Genomic DNA, 15268 nt, shown 5'->3' with positions numbered 1-15268 from the left:
TTTACTTTTTATCTTGCCACTGCAGGCTATCTTTCCAGCATGTGTGTTACCATCAAAGATATCGCCTCTGATAGAAAAAATTAGTGATCAGAAGGACTTCAAGAAGCTGTTGAGAACACGAAATAATGTGTTGGTGCTATATTCCAAATCTGGTAAGTGTTCTTCAGTTTAAAAACATTTTAAGGTAATTAGTATTTAAACAAACATGCTAAGCCTAGATGAGAAGATAGGAAAAGCAGGAAAATGTTTCAAAATTGAGATTTTGCACAACACTTCTACAGGATCTGCTTTAGAAATTAAAACTTGCGGATAACATTTAGAGTGAGTTTAAATCAATAATCAATTCTTCTCTGCTTACTTGATCTGTCTCATAATGTTGTCAAATTACTTCTTATTTTATTGTTATATCTATAGCAGTTCTCTTTAAAAAATATCTGTACAAAGTATGCAACCAATAACTATAGAGATAGTTTTTAAATGTATTTACAGCTATTTTATATTGAGGCACTTTTCCTATCATTTTGCTTGGTTTTTCCAGAAACAGATAGTTGCTTTTTTTTTTTTTTGCTGTATTTTAACCTGCATTTCCACTATGGTATATGGTTTATGGTATAATCCTTATGTGCATACAACAGATATCTGCTTGCTTTTCTCCTCAGTTTTTATTCATGTATTTATAATCAAATTTCTAGGTCATCCAACTCCAGTGAGATGGCTTAGCGTAAAGAACCAATAAAATCAAAATCAACCCCAAAAGATACTGACATCTGCTCACCCCAACAGAAGTAGAAACCCACACACCCCCAAGCATTCTAACCTAAGGTCTAGGGGTCAAAAATAATATTTAAAGGCTATTTTAAAAGCTGGTAAGTTGGGAGTCGTGCAAATGTTCAAGGGGATGCTGTTCAAGCAGCAGGTGGGGCAACAGACAAGACCTGTTTCCTGTATCTTGGTAGATGGAATTACTTAATCTTCAAATCCAATAGAGACCCAACTCTCAGTTCTAACAGGACAATCAGAAACCATAAGAGACACAAAGTCCCTCAAAATAATTAGCCCCTCTGCCTATTTGGCAAACCGGTAACACTTGTTTTAATCCTACACGGTTGTTTGTTTATGCCTATTTATGCATTTTTATTGTCATGTGCTTTGCATTATCTGATGCCTCATCAATTCCTATTAACCTCTTGCCTGCTAGCCACCCACCTGCTGTCTCATTCTGTTATTATGAACTTGCTTGAGCCAGCATTGCTTCTGCTGCTGTTTGTTTTCTTCTTCCACCTCTATCCCCTTTTCTGCAGTGCAGTTTTTCTTCTACTTTTTTAAAATCATCCATAACAGATTGTGAACTGCTCTTGGCAAGATGGTTTGCATGAACCTGGCCCATTTAGAACATGGGTTAATTACACTTATGTATAATTGTTATGATGTATACTTGGCAAGAAGATGCACTTCTGCCCGTTAGCTCAAAAATTAGACCAAATTTAATGACCTGGATGCCTTCTCCTTCACACTTTTTTTTAAGTCAAGGAATAAGAAACTAGCCAAATTATGTGTGCTTTTAACAAATGTGTTATGCACTTAGGCTTCCGACTCCAAATCACAATTTCTGAAGGAATTGCTTTTGAGCTGGGAGTGGGGGAGGAATGGAAGGGACAGCTATATCTGAGTAACTGATTTGAGGATATTTTCCTGTGACAAATTAGCTTCTCTGAATTTCATATTTGTCTGATATTACAATAAATCAGTTAGTGAGCAGCATTTGATTCAACAGCAGAATTTTGTGGAATCCCTGGTAACTGAAAGTAGTGTTTCTCCCTGTTTTTGTGAAAATAAGTTTGGCTTTCTTTCAAATTTGTCTTTATTAATTTCAAATAGAAAACAGCAATTGCAGAACTTATACAAAATATAATTGCAGAACTTGAACTGTGACATACTAATATAATTATATTGTAACTGCCAAAACCATTGCATGTGCTAGATTTGATGGTCATGAATTGTGATATGGTTGGTCTGATATCTGACCTATCCAATCATAATCAAGATATCAGATTGCTGAATTTTGGAATAGGAAAACTTTCTTATTATTTCCTCACCTGAAAGTGGTGAAAGTAGCTATCAAACATGATTTACATTGATTGAGCTTGCAAGCTCAAATCAAAGTTGGATTTCTGTACATAAATATGTAGATAAATAGGCTAACAAATAGATATAATAAGTTTGGATTTGAACTATTTTTTTTTAAAAAAGTTAAATTAAAAATATACATGTGTACCATGAATAGATTATTCCATGAATAGAACATTAACTTAGAGCCGTCTTGCTCAGATTAAATATGCATGTTCTGATGTATGTACCATATTTTTCGGAGTATAAGATGCACCTTCCTCCCACAAAAAAGAGCATGGAAATGTTGGTGTGTCTTATACATCGAATAGAGCCATTTTTGGCTTCCTGAAGCCCCACCTCTGCATCCCATTTTTGTGAAAAACGGGTGAAAATGGGCCATTTTTCAGAAAAACTGGAGTGTTTTTGCCTACCCCCCCCCCCCAGAAGCACTCTGCAGGCTTCATGGCTTCAACAGGGCAGGGGGAAGGAAGAAATGCCCCTGTTTCAGTGAAAAATGGGCATTTTTGCCTTCCCCCAGCCCTGCTGAAGCCTGCAGAGTGCTCCTGGGGGTCAGGGAGGACAAAAACTTTTTTTTTCTTACTTACCTTTTCAAAATCTTGGTGCGTCTTATACACCAGTGCATCTTATGCACCGGTGCGTCTTATAGTCCAAAATACGGTATGTATGTATGTATATACGAATGTACATACATATGTATGTTTCGTATTTCTAGGCCATTCATCTCCCTCCAAAGGGATTCTCGGGGGTGTACAGTATAATATCAGCATATAATACAACATATAAAAGTAAAGTTAAAATATTGAAGTTAATTTAGGATTAAAATTTTAAAAATTATGAAATTAATTTTTTTTAAAAAAACCAAAAAATTCCAAGAAGGCCATTTGATACTGGTAAAATTGGTTAATAAATACTGAGGGGGGGGGACACTTTCATGGCATCAAATAATCCCACAATGGCATAATCCTTTGTGCCTCCCAGGCAAGGCTTTAACCACATTTCAGAAGGCCAGGAGAGTGGGTGCCTGCCTCACCTTCTGGGGAAGGATATCCCATTTTGTGGGGGCAACAATAGATATGGATCTCTTCATAGACCCTGGGAATTTAGTTGGGATATAGACCATATTACATTTTCCTGGGTCACACCTTCCAAGGTGGGAGCCAGTGCGGAATAGGAAAGCTGTCGTCAGCAGCAATGGCTAAGAGAAAGTACAGGAGCAAAAAGCTTTATGAAGTTCAGTGGGCCGGGTGAGTTGGCTGATGGAAATGCTATGCTTGATATGCAGTGTCAGCAGCTAAGGGAAGGAAGATGCTAGGAAGATTGGGAAAAGGGATAAATGGACTGGTTGAGTAATGCAATGCTTTAATCCAGATGTGGTGGCCAAGAGGAAGGAAGACTTTGTTAAGGTTGTTGGGTGGTTAGTGCGGAGGAGGAGAGAAGGAACAAGCTTGCATTATTTGCCACACAAGTGTCTCTTTGGAGTTTATTTTGGCCAAAGCATGCAACAATGAAGTTGCTCAGGTATTCAGTTTGGCTGAACTGTAACCTGTTCAGAATGGCTGGGCTGATGTGGTACAACTACACTATAATCTGCTTGTTTTGTATGTAAAACAAATACATTTTCTCTTTCATTTGCATGTTTAAGTAAAACTTTGTCAAACAATGTACTAAATTACAGAAAAATTGTTTGTGCAAATAGAGAAGCTGATATAGTGAGATGGGAGGTGCCTAAATTTGATGAATAGAAACTATTGAAATATTTATTAGTGAAAGGCATAGCTTAGAAATGGCTTCTGCTCCGCCCAGGTTCCCACAAGGAACTATAACTATTACATTGGTGCTATGAAATAATCAGCTATGAGATAAATGCAGCAGAGGGAAAAGGCAATAGAAAACCAGTGTCATCTACAATATCTAGAAAACACATTCTAGAAAAATCTACATAAGTCATCCTGGACACTATCTCTTTTTTATGGTCTTTCGATAGTACGCAAAAAGGCTGCAAATTGCAAGGAAGAGGGATAAGATTTTTTCTTTCCCTTTTATTCTGAACATATCTGAAGAAGCTCTATGCATCTTTGATGTATGCTGCTTTTTGGAGGTTGCTTTTTAAATATGTCGCATTAAAGAGTAGGTGATAACACAGTTGTAGGCATGCTTATGCTGACATTAAATTCACTATGTCCTATCAAGTTTATTTTCTAATAAATATATTGGTTGGAACAGAATAATGCACAACTTTCAGTTTTCCACCTAGTGTGGGTAGATAACTTTATTTTTTATCCGTTCATTTGTGAATAAAATTTTAAATTCCTGGATGCTATGAACTAGAAAGTCATAAAAATGACTTCAAAATTAACTAATGTATTCAGGTAGTTTAAAAGATAAAAGAGTCATAAGTGATACTTTAATTAAGAATGCTTATGAAGCCAATATATTATTCCCAATGAGCACAAAAATGGAAATTCTTTTACACAAAGTCTACTTCAGTCAGTTTGTGTAAGGGAAAATACCTTAGATGAGATCATGGCTTTTTTTTCTTTATCTGGTGTAAAACCAAGCTATCTAATACTGAGATTTGAAGATACATTGTCTGAGGAAAATCTGCAGCAAATAGGTGGTGATTAACATTCTTCAGGCTCTTTGCCAACCCAGTGTGCCCTTCGAAAAGGTAGCTTCAGTTTTTTCTGCATGTAACCTGCCATATTTGTATGACACAATTCTATGTAATAACACCTGAAGTTTCTTCCCGGTTCTTTGGAAATACACTGAAATTTCCCCCCTTCATAGGGCTGTGATTCTAGAGCTAAGCATGTCTGTTGTCATATGTGTATAAAGTGGGCTTGGGAGTGACTGTAGACAGAGTCAGGCAAAGTGTGTTGTATCCCCCTACATTTGAATTTTCATTTCAGATAAGGAATTTTTAGTATCTCTGAACTATATCATGTGTTTCTTCGCTTGCCTGTAGTTATTATTCAACAGCAAACGACTTTAGGAAACATTGTGGGAGAAGATAATTTAAACTGTGTAATTACACTTAACTTTTTGGAGGGCTATTTTTGTTCCATAGAAATGTTTTAACATTTGAAGTTTTTGCCGACTTAGTTTCTATTTCTCATCACCATGCTATGGAGCTCAGATTTCCACAGGACTGCTAAGTCTGGGGAGCTGTCCAACAGGTCAGGCATAAGGTTAGAATAGCATGAGAGCTGTCCAGCTCAAGAATTGTAGACTAAAGAGCTGAGGAAAGCCAGGTATAGCAGTAGGTAAATAGCTTCGTAGTTAGTGCTGCTGCTGTTCTGTTTTGTGTTATACAGGTCCCTCATCCACAATAGGTATTGGGTGACACATTTTCCTCACGAGAACAGTTCAGAGGAGAGAAACTCTATCTTGCTCCCAAAAATTATGGAGATTTCTAATCTTAGCTTTGGCTCAATCTATTCTGTCTGAAATAGAGGCAGTACAAAGCAACTCAGCCTTATTTTCCAAAGATCACTTGTCAAGGCTGAAACCTGTATGTAACCAAATAAATGAAAGAAGAAATCAATGAGCCCAGAGTTATGTTTGCATATTCACAATTATGTGAAAAAGCACACATTTTAAGTATTTCCACAGCTTGTAGTCATAACTGGATTACTGTAAAAAGGATTATAGAAATGATTGATGATGATGATGTTGTTGTTGTTGTCTGGGTGTTGTCCAAATCCACAGTTAAAACAGTTAAAGAGATAAAATAAATCAGACAGCCCAGAGTAAAAGCAGCCATAACAATAAAAACGCAACATGAAGCCCCACAAACTCATTAACCCCAGGCCTGGGAAAAGAACTAGGTCTTGAGGGTTTTCTGGAACCCCAGGAAAGGAAGACCTGGAGCACACCAATTTGGCCTGAATGTGCTAGGTAGGCAGAAACAATTGGAGTTAGGCAGTCCTTCAGATAACCAGGTTCTATGCTGTGAAGGGCTTAAACATAATGGCCATCACCTTGAATTGTACTCAGAAGCATACCATTGCAGCTTACATAGCAGCAGCTATACATGGGCATAATGAGAAAGGCCTGTTACTGGCCCCACTCCTGCTTTTTGAATCAGTTGTAGGTTCCAGAGGTTCTTTAAGGGCAACTTAATGTATAGTCTATTACAATAGTTTATCATGAGGTGACCAGAGTATGAGTGTCAGTCTCAAGAGCTTTCTAATTGAGAAAGAGGTGCAACTGCAATACAGCATGGACCTATGCAAAACCTGTAGAGCCACAATTGCCTCTTTGAGCAATAACTGTGAATCCAGGAGGAGCCCCAAGTTGTATACCAGTTATGAATGGGAAAGTGCAATCCCAGATAACCATGAAAGCTTCCTCCAAAGCTTTCTCAGCTTCCTCAGCAAGATCCTTCAGTCATCTGGGATGGTAACCCTGTCACCTTGTTAGGACAGGTACCATGAGTGAGCTGGAAGGCAGCCAAAGAATAATCTGTCCATGGCAATAGAGGGATGTTTATGTCCTCCAATACCAAATCATATTCCAATTGCCCTGAGACAAAAAACAGAACTAATAAGCAATCTCCAGCATGTGTTGGGTCCTCAATTATTTGAGACAAGTCTATGTTGCCATGGACTCAATGGATTTTTGATATACCCCAGACTCAATGCCACAAGGGGGCAGGTTAAAGTGCCCAAGGACTCCACCATCAACCCCGCAACAGTTGAAGTAGGGATGTTGCTACACAGCAAGGAGGGCAATACACCAGAAGCAATCCTAATTATTCTTAAAGGCCCAATTTCAGCAAGAGGGTCTCACTTCTGTGGAGCAGGACTTCAAGAACTCACAGGTGACAATAGCTATCTTTCCCCTAAGATATCAGCTGATATAAAACCTGAAATCAGGTGGGCATGTTTCTGAGAGGAGACGTCTCCTTATCTAGGAGAGTAAAGCTATCACTGATTAACAATTGTTATGGATTATGGATATTGCCATCAGTATCAGAGACAATAAGTTCCAGTAGTAGTTACAATGGAGCATATCTAAGTGGTGATGTTCTCATAAATATCCCATTGAGCTATTGTAGGACAGAATGGTATGATATAGTGCAGCTATTTTTACATCTTTACAGACAAAACAACAAAATGAATAAGTAGTGAGAAAAAGTATGGACAATAAATAAACCTTTATGGTTCTTCAGTATAAAAAAGATATATTCAATGTGGATATGTCAAAATATACAGGAAAGATAGAAAGAACCATGCAATTAATCTTGTGCACTACAAAATGCTTGGGGTTTGTAGCTTATCCACAGAAACTTTCTGTCGAGTGGCAAGGTACTTTTGAGATGACTTCAGGAATAATTTGTGAAATGAAACAGTCTTTTCTATTCAAAAAGGTAGGAAAAATGTCTCGCTGAGCATGTTCAAATGCTGTTTCAGATCCCAGATGCAGCAAAAGGTTATGGGTGAAGTTCATACTATATTTGGAAATATTTATTAGTTTCTAGTGCTCCTTGAAAATTCCAGTTAAAAGGCAAAATATTTTATGGAAGAATTCTGCCAAGTTGTGTTTAGATGCTTATGATTTTTAAAATAAATATATTTCTTTCTTTCTCCCAGCGGTAGCTGCTGACAGTTCGCTCAGGTTATTATCTGATGTAGCCCAAGCTGTGAAAGGCCGTGGTACTATAACATGGATAGATTGCGGGTACGTAATATAATGCCTTTCATTTTCCCATCTACTGAAAACAGTTATGTCTAAACTAAAGTTTTGATATTGTTATGTGAATTCCCTAGACTTACCCACTAATCTTTGACAATTGTATTCAGCAGGGATGTCAAAAAAATCTGTATTGTGGTTGTCAAAAACAATGACGGTGACATCACAGTACAAAATAGTCTTCTATTAGAATGCCATTTCTGCCGTCTTGCCGTAATAACCTCTAAAGCCACACCATCCACTCCCATGCCACAGATTGCATTTACATGTGGATTGTTAACATGGGAGAATTTAAGAGCCACTTTGAATCAGATCAAGTGGCTAATCAGATATCTATGAGAAGAAATTCAGTGTAGCTTTAAATTGCAATAAAGATTATTATCATCCATGTTCTATGTCTGAGACATACTTTAAGTAATCTGAATTTGTTTTAAGTAATCTGAATTTGTTTGTTTTCCCTCCCCTTCGAGTTGTAAGCCGCCCTGAGTCCCCCCAGGGAAAAGGGCGGCATATAAATAAACTACTCAGACTCAGATTCAGACTGAATGTGAAGTGTGAGATTGGGGTTTAGTGCTAAATGTTTGTTTGTCTGGGGAACTTCAGTACTTTTTGTTATTAAATACCTACATGTAAGTGCTGACTGCGAAGTTTTGGAGTTGGGCCATCATCAATAGGTAAAAATGTATTTCTACTTAAAACCTTGTAAGACTGTGGTGATGGAAGACCAGTGCTTGGCAACTCCAGTGGAGTGCTTACATCAGCTCAATTAAAGTTCAGTCCAGTTAAAGCAGAGGTCAGTACTTTATATCCCATGACAAGATGTCCACAGAGAGTTGAACTTGCCCTGAAGAATCAGGTACATAGCTTGAATGTTCTTAAAGCAGGAGTGCAGTTTTGGAGGTCAAAGCTCACATTTAGTCTTTGAATGGTATGCTGGGGGTTACAGCAAACATGTAATTTTCATTCAAATTCAATTTGATTTAATTTACAGTTCTTTGTCATGTATTGTAACTTGGGAGCAATGGTTGGTTGCGTGCAAATCATAAGAGGATCCAGGAGATTAAAAAAGAGCCCCAGTTCCTGCAACCCTACAATTCAAAAGCATGCAAATGCAAGTAGGTACATAGGTACCATTTTGGTGGGAAGTGCTGGCCACATGACTGCGGAAATATCTTTGGACAGCACTGGCTCAATCACTTTGAAACAGAGATCAGCACTGCCCCCTATAGTTGGCAAACACTAGCAGAGTAATATTCTCAGGGACTCCTCTTTTTTTTAACCTGGGGATTAAGATTTTGTCTGTCTATGTGTCTTTCAATCCCTTAAATTCATCCTTGGAAACTCTTCATGAGTCAATTGTTTCCCTAATTTCTGAATCTAGTAGTGTAGCAAGTAAGATTTTTGGGGCGGGAGGGGGTTTCCAATCGTTGAAAAGCTCTCTCTCCCTGGAGTATTCCCCCATGTTTCTAATTATTCAGTGCCACCTAATAATATTCTGGTCTGCCAGACAATGTTGTGCATTTTAAATACTTTAAATACTTATTTAATTACTTATTTAATTTAATAGTTGTTTTAGTTCTGCTAAGGTCTTTTAACTTTTATGTCTGGTGATGCTTTTAATCTTGATATTTGCATTCTTTTGAGTTGATACGTTAGGTCTTTTAAATGTTTTATTAGTTAAAATTGTGCTATGTACTATAAAAAATAATTTATTTTAAGAGACATTAAATAAATTAAATAAAAATTAACCTTTGTCCAAATGACATTAAATGGGAAGTATTTGGCAGGTTCTCTGTGATCCGTGCTCATGGCAGCATTTGATGTTTTGTGCCGCTAATCAAATGTCATTGCATGCCCTTCAGCAAAATCACTGTATTATATTTCTACTTGAAATACTCTAACTTGAGAATAAAACCTTCAGAGGAGATGTAGCTGGATCTCAGAAACTACTACTATTCTTCCAGAAGAAATTAAATGGATTGAGTTTGTTTCTGCTATTGATGCTTTGCAGAATACGTCCTAGTAAATAAAAACAACATCCAAATTAAACAAGGGTCTCTCTCTCTCTCCCTGTCTCTCCCTGTCTGTCTGTCTGTCTGTCTGTCTCTCTCTCTATCGTGTGTGTGTGTGTGTGTGTGTGTGTGTAAAATATAAACAAAATTGACCTAGAATTGATGGTTTCCTATTGGAAACAATTTCTCAGAATACTGTTGAATGGAAAGCTCTGTGCTCAAATTTGTTCATTATGTTTCTGTGTGAGTGTGCACGTATGTGTGCGTGCATGCATAATTTCCCACAAGTTGGATTTCTTCGTTCTGTCCAACTTGTTGCAGACTATAGAAACTTCTGGATGCCCCCCCCCACACACACACAGACGCACTATTCTTACACAATTGCTTCATAGAGATTTCTTCCCTTGGAAACTCGCCCTGTAACTCCACGGTAGATTACACAGGAGTTTGGGGGAAGGTATTTTTGTGAAAGCTTGACTTGTTTGACAAATATTGACAAGGAGCATTTTGTTTGGCAGCTGTGTTCTCTGCAGCTCATAATTCTTCTTCTTCTTCTTCTTTTTTTTTTGGTCTTTTCATATTATGGTATTGAAAAGGATTTCTGAAAGGAAGAAAAAGCCTCTTCTGGAATGTGGGTGTTGGCAAGGCTGTCAGCCGTGCTGTGCTGGGGCTTCTGCTTCCTGCTCTTCCTGCAGCGATAACAGCTTTGCCTTTTAAGGAATTGGCCATATTTTGTTTCTTACAGTTAATATTCTGTCTTGAGAGGAAAGCAATATTGTGCCTGTTACTTATCAGATTTCATTATTCCATTCCCTCACACTTGATCCTAGCCTTCTTCAATAGTCTATTCTTATATTCCTACCACTTAGTTATCGTTACTAAACAACAGTAAGCAACCATTAAATTTGCTTACATGCGTTTTTTTCCCCGGGTTTTGTTTTTACAAATTTCTCCTTCTGCCCTTTCCCAAAGTAGGACAATTCCTCTGCCGTTTCTTTCTTAAATTATTTAAGCGTGGTCAGTGCAGGGCTGATCAACTAGGTGGCAACACTTAACAGACTTGACTAATCTAAAAAAAAAAACCAATGTGAAGTTAGGCCTGACTGGGAGAAAACTAAGAAAGCAGGTTATACGCTCTATTGGGAAGTTAAAAAGAAAATCTCAAACGATGGCAGTGATAAATCTTTTCAATATTTCCCAAAGATTACGGTGGGGTGGCCCTGAAGTGACTAGGAACCTACTTCAGTTCTGCAGTCTTTAATGCATGACCTGCTACTTGAATTTTATCCATGTCGGCCACTTTTCCTTCACTGTTTCCTTCAGAATATTTACAATTCAAGCAACAAAAGAACTGGAAAAACAGATTTGATGAACTGTACTCCAGTTATACAGTATGCCACTTTGGTGGAAAGGAAACAGTGTTCCACGCACTGGAACTGGTTCCCTGGTCACCGCTGATGCCGCCACCATCTTTTTTTAGTTCTGTGCATGCGCAAAACAATTTTAATTCAACTAAGCATGCGCGCACAGCGTGCATCCAGCGCATGCACATGAGCAAACCAGCAGTAAAGCCGGCCGGAACCCACCCCTGGTTGGCTTTCTCAGTTAAGAAACGGAGGTGATTACGGCGTCCTGTTTGAGTCAGACATAACTAGAAAAGGGAAACTTTACCTTTACCTTTACTCCAGTTACCGTATTTTTCAGAGTATAAGATGCACCTTTTTCCCTCAAAAAAGAGGGTGAAAATCTGGGTGCATCTTATACACAGAATACAGCATTTTTGGCTCCTGAAACCCCACCCCCTTGGCAAAAATGGCCATGCATAGCCTTCCAGAGTGCTCCTGGGAACTGGAAAGGGCAAAAATGAATGGAAAATGGGCTGTTTTTTGCTCATTTTTGCACCTCCAGCCCCCAGGAGCACTCTGGAAGCCTCCTAAAGGCTATGCATGCCCTTTCTTTTGACAAAAAACGTGCCAATTTTCATGAAAAATTTTTTGGGAGGTCTGCAAACCTTTTTTTTTAATTTGCCTCTTCAAAATCTTGGTGTGTCTTTTACTCCAGTGCATCTTATACTCTGAAAAATACGGTATATATTTGCTGCAACACACACACGTTCAAGAAGTAATAAAGCAATAGTTATAAGCAGAAATGTTTCCTTTCAATTTTCAACAAAAATATTTTATGGCAAATGCTACGTTATTTCTGTTAAAGCCTTTCTCCTGAGTAAACAGTTGGAAAGTTAAAGTCTTGTCATGTTATGCTTGACTTGGAGTACAGGCAACATGAAAGCACTCTAACCGTGACTGCTGCACCAATAATCAGTGTCTTCTGTCACAAAGAGAATGAGGTTATCTCCACTTGGACATTACACAATAAGTGCTTTCTGAAATGTCTTTTGCTTGACTTTGTGTGAATAGATTTGTCCAGATTGCATGAGATTTGGGAGATAAGAAACTGAGATTGTGGCTCATTTTATTTATTTACTTTTTGCATCTATGACATCATAGGATAACCCTCAAAAAGATACCATTTTTTTCTGGAGTAGGGAATGGCTCTATTTGTAAAAGAGTTCAGATGGTCCTCACTTAATGACCACTCTTCAAAGTTATAATGGCACTCGAATGGTATTTATTTATTAATACATATGATGATTGCAGCAACCTCACAGTCACATGATTACAGTCCGGGAAACCAGCCCACAAATACAATGTCACAAGTTCCCATGGTCATGTGATTACCATTTGTGACCTTCACATTTTGATCCCAATGAGCAAAATTAGTGGGGAAGCCATCAGGAGATAACCAATGGCAACCACATGACATCATGCTTAACAATAGCATTTAATTTGTACACAGGTAGTCCTCAACTTACAATTGAGCCCAAAATTTATGTTGTTCAGTGAGAAATTTGTTAAGTGAGTTTTTCCCTATTTTATGATTTTTCTTCCCAATTTGTTTAGTGAATCATTGCAGTTATTAAATTAATAACACGGTTGTTAAGTGAATCTGGTTTCCCCATTGACTTTGCTTGTCAGATGATCGCAAAAGGGATCTCATGGCCCTGGGAGACTGCACCCGTCATAAATATGAACCAATTACCAAGCTTCCAAATCTTGGTCACATGACTATGGGGAGGTTGCAATGGTCATAAATGTGAAAAATGGTCATAAGTCAGTTTTTTCAGTGCTGTTGTAACTTTGGTCCCTCAACACTGGGGTAGGATGAGATGAGGATATTGAATCAGAAAAGTATGGTTGTGGCATCAGGTTTTTCTTTTTTTTATTTAACATTGGTGGTTTTATATTGTTTTATTAGTTGTAAGCTATTCAGAACTGATTTTAGGATGGGCAGCTATACAGATGTTTTAAATAAAATAAGCCACACTCAACCAGCTAATACAATTGCACAACAGACAAAAGGAACTGTTCTACAAAGTCCATTAGAGATAGGTAGCTTATTAACTCAAATAAATAAATATATCTGAATTGGATCTAACCTGAATCGTAGCATATGCTCCTAAAAGATGAAACTTGGTCAGATTAAAGGGGCATAGATCACTTCATAGAAGATAAAAGTTATCACTGCCTTCTAATTGCTAACCCTAATCTGTACTGATGGATATATTTTCTGTCTTATTATCATCGCTCAACCCGAGTGCCAATGGGAAAAGCAATGGTAAACATTTTGGATAAAATAAATGGCAGTTTGCGATATTTCATTTTACTTGGGGAATGGGGTTCGAGACATTTCTTTGGGGTCCAGTGAATGGTCCAGCACTCAGCTGCTCAATTGCAAATTACTCTTGGTAACAGTATGCCTTTGATTGCCACCTGTCAAAAGAAAAGGCTTCTAGGCTTTAAAAAGAAAATTACAAAGCTTGTATTTTTTAAAAAAATTCTAATAAACTAAAAGTTGATTGGCAACTTTGAGAAATGGGAAGTTGGGCCAAATGCCTCCTTTATTCTGTTACTGTTTTTTTTTACAGTTTTTTGAAAGAGGACTATGGTGCCAATAGGCTAGAACAGGGGTCTTGAAACATTGCAACATTATGACCTGTAGACTTCAACTCCCAGAATTCCCCAGCCAGCATGGCCAGCTGAGAAATTCTAGGAGTTAAATCCACAAATCTTAAAGTTGCCAATTTGAAGATCCTTGGGCTAAAGATATGGCCTATTTGGGAAACTATCTTTCTATTCCTAAAGAAAGTGAAGACATTTACAATAAATAAATAAAAATAAAATCCAAACTAACCATTCATAAGCTTGTTTGTACTGCCTAGAGAAATGTTTTGAATGTTAAGGATGGCAGACTGTCCAGGTTACAAAACCCCCATGCGTGCAAGACTTTTAATGTCAAGTGCCCAAGGGCACTTAGTGTTGGTTGAGCAATATGCTCTCATGCGTAAAAGTGAAGTCAGTGGCAGAGCAGCAAAGTGGGGCTTTTTTCAACACTGGTGCCCTTCCCTTCTTTCCTTCCACTAGGGAGAGATTAAAAGGGGCTGTAGCTTCCTCTACGTTTTTCCATCTTTTTGATTTCAAGCAGGCTTTTATGCTTAAAAATGAACTTATCTCCCTTTTTCTGATTCTGTTTTGTTTCATAGCAAGTGGTTGTCGGCAGTTCTAGAAAAAGCAATAAAATATAAGCCTCATAAAGTGTAACCAGTGTTACTGGATGGTGATCTGCCTTTTCATCCCTTCCCAAATTTGAGATTTGGGGATTTTAGTTGGTGATACTGAAATAGCATGGCATTATTAAGTTCATTTGAGGTAAAAAAAAACTTCCCCCCACCCGAGAAATGTCACAGAAACACATGTTTAAAAGTGGCCAGTTTCCTCCTTTCCCTTCTCCACAATGCCAGAGGGAGAATTTTGCATAATTAAGACAAAGTAGGTTCCATTTAAAAAGAAAGACCCACAATTGATGTGGCAGATATGCTTTCATTTTATTGTGGTTTCATCATACTTTAATTAGAGGACTCTTGTCCAGGGATCTGATGTAGAATGATTAGCAGAACAGATGTTGGCATTTTAATAACTTCTGATGAGATTCAAGATAGCTACTGTTTGTAGCTTGTCAATTATGAGAAAGATGGGTATATTTTGCTCAAAATTGACAAGATCTTATGAATCAAATTAATATTATGAGCCGAAGGCTAAATATTAGGGCTGGCAATATAATTACTGTAGTAATTGCAATTCCATAAATTTTTATACACTTTACGCTCTCTACGTATATGTATGTAATAAAGAACCAAAATGACCCAGATGTTGTGTTGTAATTATTGAAAGCTTTTCTTTTATACTCCCAGTTAGCAAATAGCAAAAATCCATAAAATCAAGCAAGAAAATCTGTTAACTCCATTCAGATCAATCTGTTCCTGTCTTCATTTGGACTTCTTTCCAATTTATGGAAAGTTTTTTATTTCTTATGTT

The 15268-nt window shown here is 37.7% G+C and overlaps 1 protein-coding gene across 1 annotated transcript in view; it reads left to right on the top strand.

The window, feature by feature from the left end:
• The window catches only part of PDIA5 (protein disulfide isomerase family A member 5), a 280958-nt gene that overhangs the window by 79712 nt on the left and 185978 nt on the right, over positions 1 to 15268 (top strand). The window contains exons 2-3 of the mRNA XM_032217106.1: positions 26 to 152; positions 7725 to 7812. Coding sequence (XP_032072997.1) covers positions 26 to 152; positions 7725 to 7812 — 215 coding nt within the window. The remainder of the gene's footprint in view (positions 1 to 25; positions 153 to 7724; positions 7813 to 15268) is intronic.

Source organism: Thamnophis elegans, chromosome 1 (genome assembly GCF_009769535.1).
Source record: "Thamnophis elegans isolate rThaEle1 chromosome 1, rThaEle1.pri, whole genome shotgun sequence".
In the NCBI taxonomy this organism is placed as follows: domain Eukaryota; kingdom Metazoa; phylum Chordata; class Lepidosauria; order Squamata; family Colubridae; genus Thamnophis; species Thamnophis elegans.
This window is presented reverse-complemented; position numbering and strand designations above follow the sequence as displayed.